This window comes from Brassica rapa, chromosome A02 (genome assembly GCF_000309985.2).
Source record: "Brassica rapa cultivar Chiifu-401-42 chromosome A02, CAAS_Brap_v3.01, whole genome shotgun sequence".
NCBI classification, from domain to species: Eukaryota; Viridiplantae; Streptophyta; class Magnoliopsida; order Brassicales; family Brassicaceae; genus Brassica; species Brassica rapa.
In genome coordinates this window covers 9,016,362-9,034,290 of record NC_024796.2, presented here as the reverse complement: position 1 = coordinate 9,034,290, position 17,929 = coordinate 9,016,362, and the positions used below count along the sequence as shown (strand labels likewise).

The window sequence follows — 17,929 nt, the reverse complement described above, 5'->3', positions numbered from 1 at the left end:
ATTGCTAATCAGATGTCTGAGTATAGTCTCAGTTGTCGCTTATAGACTTGGAGCGAGCGTCGATCGATGTTATGGCCTGAGCGTCGATCGATGCTTCCTTAGACAAGTTTTAACGATCTAATCGATTTAGTTCAACTAGATTCCTAGACCAACTCTCGTATGCGCCAATGTATCTAATTCAGCAGAGATCGGGTTCCGTTAATTGATTGCATTTCCGTGCCTCTCAACTATCTTATGATTCTAGGTTCAAACAATTAATCACACTGTCGTGCTATTCTAACTATTCCAGATCCTAGTATTACAAATCACCCTGGTGTAGAGATCTATAGATAATCTAGCAATTCTAATTGATTATCATTTTGACATTAAGCTCATGAAATCCCTAAACCTAACAAGATGAATTACTCAGACATGCGAGCAATAACATAAATCATAGTCTGAATAATATAATAGATAAGAAATCAATGATAAAACCAATGGAGTTCCAATCAATCTCTAAAGGAGAATTGATATTCTCTCCAAACCTAAGAGAAAACAATAGAATATGATAATAGAAAGCTTGTTGCCATCAACAATGACTTAGACATACATAAATAGGATTTTTGGTCGTCTATGGGTATTTTGCTAACTTTTTGTGGCTTTTGGGCTTCAAACGGTCTTGAAATATGCTTGGCCCACGTTCTGGAATCATTGTCGATCGATACCAATGCTTTGTCGTCGATCAACAGTCCTTCATCTCCTCGACAGCTTCCTCTTGCGAGGCAGACTGACAACTCTTCAATAAAACGGGCATAACTTCTGCAACAGGATACTGATTGACTTCAAACCGGTGGCATTGGAAAACTAACTCAAAGATATATCGTGTGTTAAAAGATGGGCTCAATCTAACGGTGGAAAGATCTCCATCCATGGTTAAAAATTTGACGCGTCTGTGCAGCTCTACATTCAAAAGGCTCCTCCAAAATCACCATATATATTAATTCTCCTTTTTTTTTTTAACATCTCAATATTCCTGACTTCTTAACATGTAAATAATCACTCTGTATTTAACTGACGAAGACTTTTACGAAGTATATTAACAAATAAATGTATTCCTAAGCTTAATGTGCGAAAGCCCTGGCGAAAGCAACAAGAAATTAAAACTAATCTCCGCAAGTTTATCGTTAGCTCTTAAGAAATAGTTAAAAGTTAGGTGGTGTTCCATCAACATATATAATATTTAGTTTTTAACAAAGTAGTTTGGCGAGAATTCAGTTTTAAAATCTCCATGTGTTGCATGCGATGTGGACCGATGATTCTTCGAATATAATATATATATAAACTAAAACATGGTTGTATTTTAATAGAATTGGACATTATTTAAGTACCATTGATTTTCCAACATGCCACAGTTATCACCAACACTATGATCGGGGACGATTGTAATTACATATATATATACACTCTTATTTTAATTTTCTTGGAATACGCTCAAAATAAATAAAAAGGCACGTAGTCCGATCCTGTGACAAAAAAAGGTATGTAGTCCGATCGTTTGCGGTGGCAACTCAATCATTGTGGGAAAGTATATGAATATTAACCTTGCTCATTTTAAATTTACCAATCCTCTAATATATGATACATTTATACATAATTAAATATTATACCTTAACGTTTTTATATCAACTAAGCTTTTAGTGTTTTCAAATGCTAAATTAGGTGGAGATTCCAAAGTTATTTAATTTACATAATAATACGTAAGACCTGTTGTGACCGATTGAATTCGAAGGGTTAGTTTGTTGTTATCCTTATAAAAGGAGGCGAGATAAGCCTTCTTCAAAACACATCATCTGTCCAAAGTTCAAACCATTTTCTTTCTTTATTTCTTTGTTTTACTCTATCCAATGGTTCCGACTGTGCACCCTTCATCATCATCTTGTCTTACAAGGTTAAAAATACCATCTTATTATAAAAAAAATTGAAACGTCAAATGAAAATAAACATTTATTTCTCGTAATATGTATGCTGATATAGCTTTATCGTGTTGATTTGCCCTATTCGCCAGTTTTCTATTTATTCAAAATCATTTTAATCATTTGGGGTTCTTTTTGGTATTGTAATGCGTTGTATTTAAAACAGTGAAGCAGATGAAAAGTACGCAAATGTAAACTGGGAAGAGCTTGGATTCACTCTGATTCCAACAGATTATAGCCCTGTTCGTTTGGTTGCCGCAGGTTTCGGCGTCAGCGGCAGCGGCAGCAGCAGCGGCAGCGTCAGCGGCGGCGGCAGCGTCAATGAGGACAGTTGTTGTTCGTTTCGCAGACGTTGACGCTGCCGCTGACGCTGCCGCATATCATATCGCGACCGCAGGTTTTATCGGCGTCAGCCGCAGGACGCAGCGTTAAGACGCTGCCGCTGCCGCCGGTTCCTGCGTCAACGAAACGAACAAGAGTTGACGCAGAATGTTGACGCTGCCGCTGCCGCCGGTACCTGCGGCAACCAAACGAACAGCCCTTATATGTATGTGGCGAAATGCAAACAAGGAGAGAGCTTTTCAGAAGGGAAGATTGTTCCTTACGGGGACATTTCAATAAGCCCTAGTGCTGGGATTCTCAACTATGGCCAGGTCTTTGTCTATAGTGTTGGTTTTTCTTTCGATCTTATTTAGATAAGCTTGATACGGTTACGATTCAATTTTCCCTTCCCGATTCGCTTTCTGTTATAAATATTAAACCATCTATCATATAAAAACTCACTCATGGGTTGTCTACTAATTCAAGACCTCTGCTAGTTGGATACTAGAGTTGACTCCTCTATTAAGATTGCAATTATGATTGGTTACTACTGGCAAGGAAAAACTTATTAATTCCTACCATATTAATTAGACCATCTTCAATAGATATATATTTTTCTACAATGTATTCTTTTATTTCTTCCTCTTATAATAGAAATTTCTTTAGTATATATATTTCTAATACAATTAGTACATTTATTCACGAAAGTTTTTCAAAATTTTGCAACATTTTTATAAAATTATGACATTATTAAACAAAAGTTTCTTTAAAAGAGTATTATGTAAATAAAAGTGTGAATTTATTTATATAAACATTATTTCTTTAAGAGATAGAGTTATTACTGTATTTTTCTCATAACTATAAAATTTCAAAGTTAAAGAACCATTTTGAAAATAAAAAGGTAATGTTATATTTTCTTCTAAATGTAAAGATGGGCTGGAGTTTATTTTCCTCTATCTTAGCATTAAGAGAAGAAAAATAGCAATGAGCTGGAAATGCTTTTAGAAGATTAGTCTGGAATTCACCTAGTTAACAAAATACCGATTTCTTATGTTTATCCAGAATCGGATATGTAGATATTTTAGATTAAATATTTTTAAGAAAAAGCTTGTAATGTTACAGTTCATGTAAGAGATCAATTTCAGATTGCCTTTGGTTTGTAGGGACTATTTGAAGGTCTCAAGGCTTACAGGACACAAATGGGACGGATCACACTCTTTCGCCCTGAACAAAACGCTCTTCGTATGCAAATGGGTGCGGATAGGCTTTGTATGACACCTCCTTCCGTTGACCAGTTCGTCGAGGCAGTTACGCAAACTGTGATTGCCAACAAGAAATGGGTATGGCCTATGGACTACTGTGTCTCTTTGTCCAACCACTTATTAACCATTATAAGTAGCTAAAGATTTTTATGGAACTTTGTTTTTTTTAGGTTCCTCCTCCGGGTAAAGGAACTTTGTACATTAGGCCTCTGCTCATAGGGAGTGGTTGCGGTCCTTGGAATAGCTTCAGCACCTGAATATATGTTCGTTGTTTACGTATCTCCCGTTGGAAATTATCATAAGGTAAGGGTGTTTGTCATAGAAATAATAAAGTACTCTCGGTCCTTACATGGCCGTCTTAATAGTACTAAAAATATTATAGAAGCTATTTAATCTTTGAAATGTTGATTCGATTTGTATGTAATCTTTTTTTTTATGTAGAATCTAAAATATCGATATATTAAATTGTTTTGTTGAATCATATGCACCGTAGCACTTACAAATTGAGATTATATATTAACTTTATAGGTCAGCTCAGGCTTAAACCTCAAAGTTGATCATACGTATCGACGTGCCCATACCGGTGGAACTGGCGGTGTAAAGAGCTGCACAAACTATTCTCCAGTAAGCAAAGTCATAGAAATACCATAAAGATATCCATGGCAACAAGTTTATTGGAATATTATAAAAAAACCAAATTTAATGGAATGTTTCTTTAGTTTCTTTTTTCTCTGTATATCTATTTATTGTTTCTCTTGAAGGTTGTGAAATCGTTGCGTGAAGCAAAGTCAGCGGGTTTCTCTGATGTTTTGTTTCTGGATGCGGCAACTGGCAGAAACATCGAAGAGGTTTCTACTTGTAACATCTTCGTTGTCAAGGTCAACAATTACATTAATAAAAAGTTTAAACCATTAGATCCTTTGCAGTAACCTAGTATAAACTAATTGTATTCATTCATTTTATAGGAAAATATTCTGTCTACTCCACCAATTTCAGGAACTATTTTACCAGGAATCACAAGGAAAAGCATAAGCGAACTTGCCCGTGATATTGGCTACCAGGTTCGAGCTTTTATATAATAAATACCTTTTGTAAGTAGACATTTTCAAGATCCGTAAATTATTATTCAAATGTATACAGGTTCAAGAACGTGATGTTTCTGTGGATGAGCTATTAGAGGCGGAAGAAGTATTCTGTAAAGGAACTGCAGTGGTCGTTAGAGCTGTTGAAAGTGTGACCTTTTATGAGACAAAGTGATTAGTTTTTTTTAATATACTAGAACTCTAAAGATTTGATCTTCAATCTGTGGTTACTTAATGTCTGATTTGGCTCATACCATCTGTAACCGCAGGATAAAATACATAACAGGAGAAAATGCATTGTCTACGAAGCTTCACGTCATGTTAACCAATATTCAAATGGGCGTTGTTGAAGATACGAAGGATTGGATGGTAGAGATCAATGATACAATTGGAATAGATACGTTTCTTAATTAAAAAAAAAGTAAGAAAGTGGGGGAAAAGAAGAACAAAGAATAAAGGAATCAAACAATAAAAAATGGAAAGCGTGGAAGAATTGGAAGAAAAGTTTGCTATATTTTAAAGAGAAATCGCTCTGTAAAAAGCTCTTGTTTAAGAGTTTAAATCGTCAATAAAATATAAATTAAAAGAGTTTTTTATAAGTAATGTAAGGATGCAACTATGTTTTCGCTAATAATATGAGGAGGTTTTTTTTTATAAAAAAGGTTTTATGACTATTATATTTTTTCTTTGACATCAAAACACTATTTTCTTACTCAAATTTGAAATTTGAGATGTTTTGCAAAATTAAATTGGAATATACCAACCCATAAAAGCAAAACTTTATCAAAAGATCTTGCAGTCTGTGCTTAAAAATTTGCAGTGGAATTGACGACACGAGGTACTCGTGTAGGAAATGGAGAATGATTGAAAGTGCCTTTGGAGCCTAAAATTTTCTTTAAGCTTGTTGAGAAGTTGTCTGTGGAGAATTTGTGCCATTTTCCGTGATTTTAAATCATGGCAATCATACTTGGCAGTCTGCTGATATGACATATGTCAATGATGGACTAGCCGATTGACCGGACGATGGCGAGGACGTGTCTGATGGATGGGTCGAGAAGAGGGCTCAAATGAATCAAGATGGACCTGATCTCAATTTGGAAATTGGTGGGTCTTCTTAACGATCATGTGGGACATAAGAAACATTTTGATCAAGCTAGAAATGAAGTGGATCGAGACCAAAATGATGATGGTCGAGTTAAGGCCTTCTCGGCCTAAGAAATAATTGTTGACCATGATGATCCCATTTGTTTTCTGACTGGGTCTATGAGAACATTGAGAAGATATAAAACCAAACAACTTAAAGAGGAATTGGACACCTGCCCCAGTCTATTGAAAATGAAGAATCATCTTTTGGTCGAGTCAATGGGACAGCTTTGCTATTCAACATCTCGTTTTCCTGAGTTTAAGGCTTGACATTTTTCCTTTCAAGTCTTTCTAGTTTTTCTACATTCTTATTATGTGTTCACGCTTTTTCTTTCCTACATAAACCTTTGAAGGTGTTTCTTTTGAAATTAACCATCATGTTTCAATCAAAATCCTTTTTACAATTTGGTGGTTCATTTGTTCTTGACGTACAACTTGGTTGTGAGGTGTGTGAACCTGAAGCAACCAACAACTTATCATGTTGACTTGGTGAGTTATATCCATAGACAAGAGAGTGGGTGAATCCAGGGTCTTTGGCGCCCTAATATAACTCATTTAGTCCATTTATCACCCGAAATAAGCTAGTAGCTACTCAGCTCATACTATCTTTCCGCTCCAACCAAAATCAGGGTGGCCGAGTCCTGGGCAAGGTTTTATCAGGTTGCATTAGAGCACCACTCTAAATATCTGTACCATTTGGTTTAGTTTTCATTCTCATTTCAAAATTCAATTCATTCTTATCTATCTATCTGATTGAAAGTGAGCCGACCGTGTTTTTAGAAAAGATCAAAAGAAAAGTTTAAAACAAAATTACTTCAAAGACCGATTTGTTGATTTTTTCGTAAGTCAAATGATTGGTTAGCGAAGACTCAACATGAATGTTCTGGCTCAAGATGTCAACCTTCTTGTTAATTATGAAAATGTCTTAAATATCCGTGTACAAGGAAAAAGTCTTATACCTTCTTGCCAGATACGCTTTTTAGGATCAGGAAAATTACATTTTCTAAAATTACATTTTCTAGGATAAGTATATTTTCATAAAGGGAAAAAGAAATTGAGAATTGTGGCTACTATAAATATAGGTCAAAAAAATTTTAAATTATTTATTTCACATAATGAATATACAAACGTAAACGGGTATTTATCTCAGATCGTTTTGTTTTTTTTTTTTCATTTTTTAAAGTTAGTTCGCGTTCGTTCATAACACTTCTTCTTCTTCGTATCCTTGATCACCTCACCATTTACAACATTATGAACATTATCGCTTTTTATGTTGGTGTTGTAGCCTACATCAAATCAAAGTAGTTCAAACATGCACTTCCAAGTTTCTATTTTCCTAATTTTTTTATTTTATATATATATATAACTGTTACGTTTATAAATCAATAACATGAACACTCACTACAAAAAAAAAATAGTGAACTGAATCACTTAAGTTGTATCATAAAAATAAGTGATACTATTTTACATTACTTATTCTCAAATGAAATAAATGTCCATAATTTAAAATCAGTTATAACAATTGACGTTATTATGAATTGATTTAACATCAGTTTAATTAAATGATATAATTCTTACTAATTTGTATCATTTTAACGGAACTGATATTATTTTAATATTTTAAATCGCTTAAATAACTGATACATGTGTTTATTTTTGGCTAACGTCATTTGTTAGAATGTTACAAAACTTACGTCAATAAATAACTGATACAAACAAAATAGATTTTCTTTTTGTTATTTTACCTTAGTTTGCATCATTTTTTTTTACTCAATTAGAATTTGATTAAACAGATGAAATGAAACTTACAAACATAATGCCAATACTCAGACAAACAAAGCCCGAATGATTTACGGGAACCTACACCCAATAGATTTATGGGAACAACACTATCGTACCAACTTGAGACAAAAGAGAGACTAATCACTAGAGGGTCTCCAAATCCATAATACTCAAACATACTATTTTCACATCGCCAACAGAGCTGAAAGACAAGAGCTCGAGTAGAACCACACTGCTACAAAGCGGAGAGTGAACACCAAGAACCCCACCAGACTCTAAATGGCCGAGATAGTTGCAACATAACAAAGAGCAAAGGCAGAAACTTCACCGCGACCATTATCAAGAGGAGCCAAAACCGAAAACAAGCTCAAGCACAAGATAAAAACCTTGAACTCTGACCGGGAAAATGCCTTCCAAGACCTCCAATTCTTACACGGGGACCCTCGCATCCCAAACTCAGCCATCTACCGACTGAAGAACGGCCACCTCCTCGCAAGAGAAGAACTGAAGGACGGAACCACTGCGACGCTAGTAACCCCACTAGAAACACACAGCTTCTAGGAAGAGAGAATAGATGCTCCCGCAACAAGACCACAACCAAAAGACGAACCACAAACCAGACTTGAACCAACTCCTAGCATAGCAACCTTGATACGGATAAGAAGAAAAGCCGAGCACATGAACAAGACCAGGCCAAACCAACTAGGAATCTGTTATAGAAACTAAAGCCGGAACATCTGGCCCCGCCAAAACAAACCCGTTGCTAAAGACACAACAGACACCAACCGGAAAGACCAACACCAGCGATCAACTCCAAAACCACCGCCAAGACCATGACGCTACAAGACCATCCGATATACCAACCCAAACAAGCACGAAGGAATCCGAGACACGACTCGATAAGGGACCACCATGAACCGGCGGCTGACCCAACCAACTAGCCACACGACCTCCAAGAAGACCGTGACCCGACACAAGCTCCTCGAACCAAAGCCTTCCGCCTAACTAGAAACACACCCTAACATAATCTAAATACGAGATCTACTAAAGACGTTGAAAATAAAGCTGAACGGACCGGCGGTGGCGCTAACGGAACCGCCACGCGCCGGTCATCGGAGTTGCAGAGATGAACGGTTGAAGGGAGAAATAGGGAGGAGAGGATAAGGTGATGAACAGTTTTTGGAAGTTGTGTTATGTTTTTGCATAGTTTGCATCATTTAAAATATTTGTTCTATTATAAAACATTTAAAGAAATATCAGCCAAACTTACGTGAAATTAGTTACGATTTCTGCGATTTTGTTTTTTTTTTAATGGTTTTAATAGATTAGATTGACTCATGTTCTTCTATAACTGCTTCATGATCTCAAAAAAATCACATTATCTGTCAATATTCTCACTCATCTGTTCGTGTTGCTTCTCAGTTTCCTCAACTTTTTTATAAGTTCCAAATTTATTGTTCTAGGCTACTTGATAAGAAAAATTCACACATATGTATAATACCTGCGATGAATTACTTCTCTAGTAGTCAAGCATTTTTCATTTTTTATGGGTCATGATGATAATGATTATATTTTTTCTTATGCAGGGTTTGAAAGTAAAAAAGTAAAGAAGAATCTGCTAACTGGACGAATCTGATAAAAAAAATCTGAAAAGGTATATTATTTTTCTTTTGTTCTTCTTCTTCTCTTCTTTGGAAAATTATAATTTGTTTCCTTCTGTTTATGACTTGAGTATTTTCTTTGTTAGAATTCATTCTTTTCTGTGGCAAATGAAGAATCACTTGCATATTTAAAGGAGTAGAAGTCTCGGAAAAAAACAGATGATGGAAAATTCTTCAATAAATCAATTGAGTTTCAGGCTACAAATGGAGACCGAAGATGAAGATAAAAAAAGAAGAATTCTTTTTAATTTACAATCTTTTTCTCTACATGAATTCAAGTTCTTTCATCTTCATGCTTTTTGTGGAGTCTATGTATTTTTTTTCTTGTTCTTCAGATTATCGTCAATGAAAAATAGTTTTTGGAAAAGCATTTTCCTTTCTAAGCCAAACGTTCAAATGGTAAAGTACATTTACTCGACAATTATAAATTACACAATTATTAAAATATTAATTTAAAAAATTAAAATTAGTTTATATCAGTTATTGTTAAATTATAGAAATAATTAAAATCATTTGCTTTAATTGACACAAAACTAACATCATTTAAAAACTGATGTAGATTTTAATATCATTTTCGTACAATTGATACATTTTGAAATCATTTGGTATAACTGATACAAATATTTAACATTTTTACATCAATTGTAAAAGGAATGATAGCAAATTATTTGCATCACTACTTTCAGAGTCATTTAATTAACTAATGTAAAATTATCTTACATCATTTATAAGTAATGTAAATATATAAAATAAATGATACTAAACAACTATTTTTTTGTAGTGACTGTTTTATACGAGCCATCTTCGATTTCTCAAGAATGGTGTAATTTTGTTCCACAGATTTTAAACTTTTCTTAAACATTGATGTAATCTTATATTAAGATATCAATTTCTGATCTATAAAAAGAAAGAACAAAAAAAAAAAAGAGGTACTTAGTTCTCTATATCAAAAACCAAAATTTTAGGTCGCAACATATCTCTGTCGACAACGACCTGTTTTCTATTATAAGATTACAAACGCATGTGAACAATAAAAAGCAATAATGCAAATGGATGGTCACACTGCGATATGTCAGGTATTTCGTGCCTAATGTTTTAAGCAACTATTATATCATAAACGGGTATGTCCTTCTCAATGACTTAGTTTATGTCGATTCTTTCAAAATTCGGCCATCTGTTTGGATGTGAACTCACCTCATTTGATGATTTTTCTGGTTTTGAATTGCATATTCTAATTAATTCGTTTAGTTAAAAAATTTAGCCATCTATTTTTCTCACTTATTATTCAGCATAACTCTAAACCTATTAATATTTAGAGGCAATAAAGGCATTTCAAAATCAGTCAAACTCGGTTTAGTTTTCGACGTAATAGCAGCATATGTTGATTTAACCTTTTATGCAGTTTCCTTATTCGAAAATTACTCAAGGTAAAAAATATGAATGTCAGATATGTTGACTTGCACACAGATAATCCTTTTAACTTGAGTGGAGTTTTGAATGCGTATGTTATAATGTACCCTAGGCAGATTCAGTATATAGAATGATCATCAAGTGACACTCAACATGTGAAATTATCACATTATACAACCTTTATAACCAAAAAAAAAAGCAAAGTGATCGCATTATCTAGTTTGGTCGCTACCAAAACTTTAGGCAACCTGCATGGCTGCATGTCATTAACCAATTAGTACTAATATTAGGCACGACCTGCATGTCACTATTCTACAATTTTCTCTATATAATGTGGATTTGCATATCCTTATTGCCCCACACATATTCACTCATACAAGATGGATATTCTGACGATATGTGAAGCAAACAATGTTCCTCTAACACCCATAACGTTCTTGAAACGAGCTTCGGAATGTTACCCCAATCGAACCTCCATAATCTACAGACAAACTCGTTTCACTTGGCCCCAGACCTATGACCGTTGCTGTCGACTGGCCGCCGCTCTTCTCTCTCTTAATATCACCCGAAACAACATCGTATGCTTATCCCTTTTACTTTCTCTTTTCCTATGCAAGGCTAATAATTGTATGGATTCCTCGTTAGCCATTCTAACGATAATATGATGACATATATAGCATATGAATCGCATAACTTTTCCTTTCTCTTTGTTTTATCTTTATCGATGCCTTACATACTGAATATTTATCTATATCTGTTTAGGTCTCGATTTTGGCCCCAAACGTACCCGCCATGTACGAGATGCATTTTGCCATTCCAATGACCGGGGCCGTACTGAATCCTATTAACACTCGCCTGGACGCCAAAACCATAGCCATCATCCTACGCCACGCCCAGCCAAAGATCTTATTCGTTGACCATGAGTTTGCTCCTTTGACCCAAGAAGTCCTCCATCTCCTACCGTTTGACGACTCAATACCTAAGCCACTAATCATATTCATTAATGATATGGATTCCACTACAAAACATTCCCCTGGGGAGTTGGAGTACGAGGGTCTCATCCGTACAGGAGATCCTTCGCAATTTCTTTCCACAAGTACGTTCTGTGTCCGCAATGAGCATGACCCTATTTCTTTGAACTACACGTCTGGTACAACAGCCGACCCAAAAGGTGTGGTGGTTAGCCACCGAGGGGCGTACTTGAGCGCTTTGAGCACGATTATGGACTGGGAGATGGGGATTTCACCGGTCTACCTCTGGACCTTGCCAATGTTTCATGCCAATGGATGGTCGCACACATGGTCTGTGGCTGCGCGTGGAGGCACCAATGTATGCTTAAGGCACGTGACTGCCCCAGAGATCTATAAGAACATAAGTTCTCATGGCGTTACGCACATGTCTTGTGTTCCTACAGTCTTGAGATTTCTTATAGAAGGAGAGCAGAGTGACCGGTCACACAGGTCACGGCCTGTTCACATTTTGACCGGAGGTTCATCCCCACCCACTGCACTTCTTAAGAAGGTAGAGCAGTTGGGGTTCCGAATAATGCATGGCTATGGGCTTACGGAGACCAGCGGACCCGTTCTCTTTTGTGAGTGGCAAGACGAATGGAACAGGTAAATATATAATATAACCATGTTAAAGAAATTTCCTTAACAGTGATGTTGAAAATTATAACGTTTGATAAGACAATTCTTCTACACAATTTTGAACAGACTACCAGAGCATCGACAGATGCAGCTGAAAGCAAGGCAAGGGATAAGAAACATAACGCTAGCAGACGTTGACGTAAAGAACACGACAACTCAGGAGAGTGTCCCACGCGACGGCAAGACAACAGGAGAGATCGTCATCAAAGGAAACAGTGTAATGAAAGGCTATCTAAAGAACCCTAAAGCAACATCTGAAGCGTTTAAAGACGGATGGTTCAACACTGGAGATATAGGTGTGATTCATCCTGATGGGCACTTAGAGATCAAAGATCGATCCAAAGACATCATCATCTCGGGAGGTGAGAACATCAGCAGTATAGAGGTCGAGAAAGTCCTTTACGAGAATCAGAAAGTGGTCGAGGCTGCTGTGGTGGCCATGCCTCACCCTCTTTGGGGTGAAACTCCCTGTGCATTTATTGTTCTAAAAGTTGTTGAGACTAGACAAGGACCCCGTGAAGAGGAATTCGTGACCAGCGAAAGAGACTTGATTGCATATTGCCGTGATAGTATGCCACATTTTATGTGTCCAAGGAAGGTTGTGTTCCTTCAAGAGCTGCCAAAGAACAGCAACGGAAAGATCCTCAAGTCTAAACTGAGAGACATCGCTAAGGCTTTTGTAGTCGATGAGGACGGTGTGGGTTCCAAGAAAGTTCAACGACGCCGTGTTGATCATGTTAGTTCTAGGCTTTAAAGCCATATCCATCCATGTATTTCTCTCTCTTTGTTTCAGTATTTGTGCTTTGCTAGACAGATCCAGATCGCTACCAAAAATACCTTCATTATTATTTACATCACAACATATATCATATCATGTTTTAAAGTCCTAAAGAGAATAATACTTTTTATTTTTACTTCTGCTCTTAAAAGCAAGGCACTATTTTATTAAATATTTTACTCAAAAGTACACTATTTAATAATTAGGGAAGCTTTATTTTTTATTTTTGGAACACCACTTATTTTTCATTCATTCAAATTGATTGGTTACAGTAAAAAGAAATTGTACGTCGTCTTTGACACAAAGCATAACAAACAACATCAAAAGTAATGAAACCATATAGATCTTCAAAAGACGATGATAGTGAACTCAAAAACAAGCTTGAAAACATCGATAATGTCTTCACGACAAAGTCAGACAGCTAAGAATTAGTCACAGTTACATGTGACGTTGAAAATTAATACTCACAAGCCTCTTCTAGCCCAATAAAACCGCTATAAAAAAAGTTGGGCTCTTGGACTTCAAAGGAGTTATCAATGGCTTGTCGCCGTACTCTCATTTCTTCGGTAATTGTAGGTATAACATGCTTCTGGATGTCTGCTTTCCTTTAGCCAAAGTGTGTAATGAGGAAAATTAATAGCCTATGTAGCTCATTTCTTTGGCATGGTACTATTGGCATCTACGGGCGCAAAGGTATCTTGAGAAGAATTGTCAGCCCCAAAGGCCGAGGGGGGTTTGGGAATGCGCAATATTTTTCACTGGAATGAGACCTGTATTTTAAAGCTTCTATGGATAATCTTCAGGGTCTCTTTGGGTGGTACGGTTAAGACATAAATTATAAATACATCTCTTCTTCTTTTTTTTGGGCGTTAAAAGATGAAAACTATAGCTATTTTTGGATGTTCAAAAAAAAATCCTTGGCCTGAGATCAAAAACTTTGCTACTACCTCATGGCTACTATTCATTCTTAATCGTAACCCTACCTTTGATCGCATTGCAGCTTGGAATCCGGACTCTGAGGCAGTCTGTTTGTTGTGTGGAAATAGTAATGGAAGCAGGGATTTTTAGCTGCTCTTTCTCTTCAGTTGTTTGGAACTTGGTTATAAGCTGATTTCACATTCCATCTTGGCCTTCAGCTTGGTTGGGGATGTTTTAAACTGGTTGCCCATTTCTCATGTGGATAAAATAATTAAGCTTGCTATTCTTCAGGTTTGGCAAAGGCAAACTGTGTGTTTATGAGCTCTAGAGAGAACGTAAGAGACGCCTTCATGATGGTCTTCCTTGGCCCCCTTCGTGCGTTCTTAGGTTCACCTTTTCTTGACTGCGTGACAAATGCTCCGCTATGACTTCTCAGGGTCTTTCACGAAGTCTTACCCTGGCTACTTTTTTGGTTTGATTCACCATAGATTTTAGTCCCACTTTACTTCTATATTGGCTGTTGTGCGTAGATCATCCTCTGCTGTTTCATTCCCCTCCTTTCTTTTCACAGGTGTTGTTTCTGTTGGTGTTTGCTTCCTTGCGACTTTTAATCTTTATTAATGAAAATTCTTTAACAAAAATAAGAACAACTCCAACGGTACATATACCCACTTGAGGTTCGTAGTGCTAAAATATTAACGTTTTTATAATTATCTTTTAGTTTATATTTAAATTTTACTTTTTTTTTCTTCTAAAAGCTGCTTAATCAAAAATATACCCTTTGATAAAAAGGAAAGTAAAAAAATATACCCATGTGTTTACGGGTTCTCAAAGTACTTCACCATGCAGAAGTCGAAATGTTTATTTGTTTTTGTTTTCAGATAGGAAAAAAAAAGAACCATTGCTTGTGTTTTAAGCAGAAAACTAAATGAAAGTAAAAGAAAGATAAGAGGTAGAACAATTACATCCTGGAGATCTGGAGAGGAACAGTTCCAGTTTCAAGTATATCACTATTTCTCATAAGAGAAACAAGTTTGAGTTTCTCCCAAGCTCCGAGTCTCTCGAAGATATACCTCTGACAATTCTGAGAGGCCGAGACTCCTGCTAAGAAGGCTCCGTGAGCAGACCCTTGATGCTCGACGTTCACAGCTTCTCCTCCAAAGAATATATTATCAACCGGCTCTCCTAGCCTCGCGTATAGATCTTCCGGCATCCCAACTACGTCATATGCGTAACACCCCAATGTGTTTGGATCCGTTCCCCACCGTGTCACAAGATACTGAGCCTGTTTTCGTTTGTTTGTAAGTACTTAAAACAACATATGAGATACAGGTTGTGCAATAAGATGATGATTTCTTACCGGGTCAGGTGCGTCGGGAAACATTTTCTTAAGTTGTAGCATTACGAAATTTGCAGTAGCCTCATCGGATAGCTTTTCAAGGTCCTTAGCGAGGTTTCCTGCAGCCATATAAACAAGCACAGGATGGCCTGTTGCTTTGTGAAGATTCAGAAAATAGCCACACGAGTAAGAAGTTGGTGCAACCATCCCCAGGAACTCCACGTTGGGCCAAAACACGTTTTCAAATCTCAGGGCAATCTTATTCTCGTTGCCTACTCCAAGATCAGATATCGCAGAGGTCTTCCATTGTGGGAGCTCCGGCTCAAACTGAATCAGGTTTGCCTTGAGCACACCGATGGGCACAGTGATGATAACAGCATCAGCAACGAAGTTGGTTCCTCCTTCAACTTCCACTATAACCTTGTTATTAGATGTTCTTGACACTTTAGTAACCCTGAGTTAATTAAATTACAAAACACACGTGATAAGGTTTAACTGTTTTAAGTACGATACATGTATAAGCTCTTATGAATTATGATGAGTTACCTGTGGTTCAAGCGGATATCAATGTCTTTAGCAATTGTTCTGATCACTGGCTCATAACCCTGTACCATTAGACCATGGCCACCGGAAAGACATTCATCCTGCACAACAATTATAAGCTTTGATGAGCCTTTTTCTTTAGTGTATTGCTTCCACTAATAAACAAATTAAAACTCTTCATATATAGACCATCCTTAGAACTACTACATGAAGTTACAGTTGGCAGAATGTGTTTATAAATGGACAATAGAATTGGTTGGCTTGCCTGATCCCAACATTTGAGCGATATCAAATTCGCATCTACAGCAAACCATGCTTCCATCCTACATATGTACCATTGCAAAACTTCGTAGGCAATTCCTTCTTGCCTTAGTTCTGGATGTCTATCCAAGACGATGGATATTCCTTGAAGAACTGACATGTCATTGGCAGTTTCATCCCTTATTTTCTCCGTCTAGAAATCAACAAGGGAAGCAAGCATGGGTCAGCTTCTACTGTTACGACAAAGGATGCTAATTCAAAAATTTAATCAAGCAAATGCAAAGCTTACCTCTTCGAGAATTCTCTTGAATGCATCTCCAACTTGAGTGACCAACTGCGGCGGAATTTTATTCCCGTGCATGTCATAAAGTCCATAACTGAGATAGGAAAACCAGATTTATACTTACAAAAGTTGATATAAACTAACTCGCTAAACAGAGAAATTGGGTTATAACAGGTTTCAGACAGAAACCTATCTAGTCATAGTATGTACCATGGTTCTAAAAATCAGTCTGGCAATGCTTAGTCGGCAAATCGACTAAGCCGAAACGTTTTTTTTAGTTCGATTTATACGACTCAAACCGGTTTAAACCTTTTTGAATCGGTTTAAAACATTCTAAATCGGTTTAGTTTGGTCTAAATTAGCTTAAATCTGTTGAATTAACTAATAATATTAGTACAATACAAATCCACAAATTTTTCTAACTTATTTATATTGTGTATCTAATTTTGATAATTCATCAAAATAAGTTTATAATTAAATCTAAAAAATAAATTATCTTATATAAAATATATATAATATCAATAATTAGCTAACTCCAAGGCTCCTTAATGTTTAAAAAGTTTCTCCAAACACAAGTACAGCGTAAAGGCAGGAAAAGGTTACCTTTCGAGATCATGGTCATACAAGATGGAGTCATCCCCGCTAGTTCGGTATAGAGTGAGCCCTAGACGGCGTATAATAGGAGCCAAGGGGTTGTCGTTGGAGACTCCATGTAACCTACACAACGTTTGACAAAGGGTTTTAAACGAATAGAGGCTGTTCAAAACGTAGACATCACAATTATCCATTCCACACCAACAAATACTACAAATCATAAAAATAAAATAAAAAAGAAACTCACCAAGAAGCTCCCATATCAACAGGACAACCAAAGGAGTAATCGGTATGGATGCGACCACCAATCCTATCACGTGATTCGAGAACAGTCACGTTAAAAGAAGCTTCAGAGAGGCTCCTAGCAGCAGCCAGACCTGATATGCCACTGCCTATCACGATCACACAAGGCTGCACCACATTGTTCTGCTTCTGTAGAAGCGCTGAGATTGTAACTGCACGAAACACATGTTACAATGAATCATTCTACAATGAATCTTAAATCTATATTAAAACCGCAATGCATAATCTCAATTACCATCAGGAAGCTCATCGGTAAACGAAACCTTCTTATCCATTGAAGAAACAGGGAGATTTCCCAAAATTCGTGAAAAAAATCAACTAAACGATCCGATTAAAGAGGAAATTTGAAAATCTGCAGAGATCGGAGGAGGAGGAGCAGCTTATCGGACCAGCTCATCGCAAAAACGGGAGATCGAATTATTCAATAGCGACGATTCAAAAACGAATAAAACTTTGAGATTAGAGATCGATAGACGGCAAGCGTGTATGGCTTCGTTCCCACAGATCTTGCAATTTCGTGATCGCTGCATTTTTTTTTCTTCTATTTTGTTTTAAAAGACGAGAAACATGAATTCCCTTAGAAGAAAGATAAACAAAGAATAATATGCTTCGGTATCGACGAGGTGGCTTTCGTGAAAACCAGATAGG

The 17,929-nt window shown here is 36.5% G+C and overlaps 2 protein-coding genes and 1 pseudogene across 2 annotated transcripts; 2 read left to right on the top strand and 1 right to left on the bottom strand.

Moving 5' to 3' along the window:
- The first annotated feature begins 1,178 nt into the window (after positions 1–1,178).
- Positions 1,179–8,594, top strand: LOC103852302 (annotated as a pseudogene).
- A 2,367-nt stretch (positions 8,595–10,961) lies between these two features.
- On the top strand, positions 10,962–13,176 carry LOC103852300 (butyrate--CoA ligase AAE11, peroxisomal). The gene is made up of 3 exons (XM_009129209.3): positions 10,962–11,191; positions 11,376–12,229; positions 12,329–13,176. The coding sequence occupies exons 1-3, from the start codon at positions 10,994–10,996 to the stop codon at positions 13,014–13,016; spliced, it is 1,740 nt and encodes a 579-aa protein (XP_009127457.1). The 5' UTR covers positions 10,962–10,993; the 3' UTR covers positions 13,017–13,176.
- Positions 13,177–14,724: 1,548 nt separating this feature from the next.
- LOC103852299 (probable polyamine oxidase 4) lies at positions 14,725–17,929 on the bottom strand. Its single transcript, XM_009129208.2, has 8 exons — positions 17,517–17,929; positions 17,226–17,433; positions 16,988–17,101; positions 16,391–16,478; positions 16,106–16,294; positions 15,844–15,941; positions 15,319–15,751; positions 14,725–15,243 (listed from the first exon to the last, which is right to left on the bottom strand). The coding sequence occupies exons 1-8, from the start codon at positions 17,554–17,556 to the stop codon at positions 14,920–14,922; spliced, it is 1,494 nt and encodes a 497-aa protein (XP_009127456.1). The 5' UTR covers positions 17,557–17,929; the 3' UTR covers positions 14,725–14,919.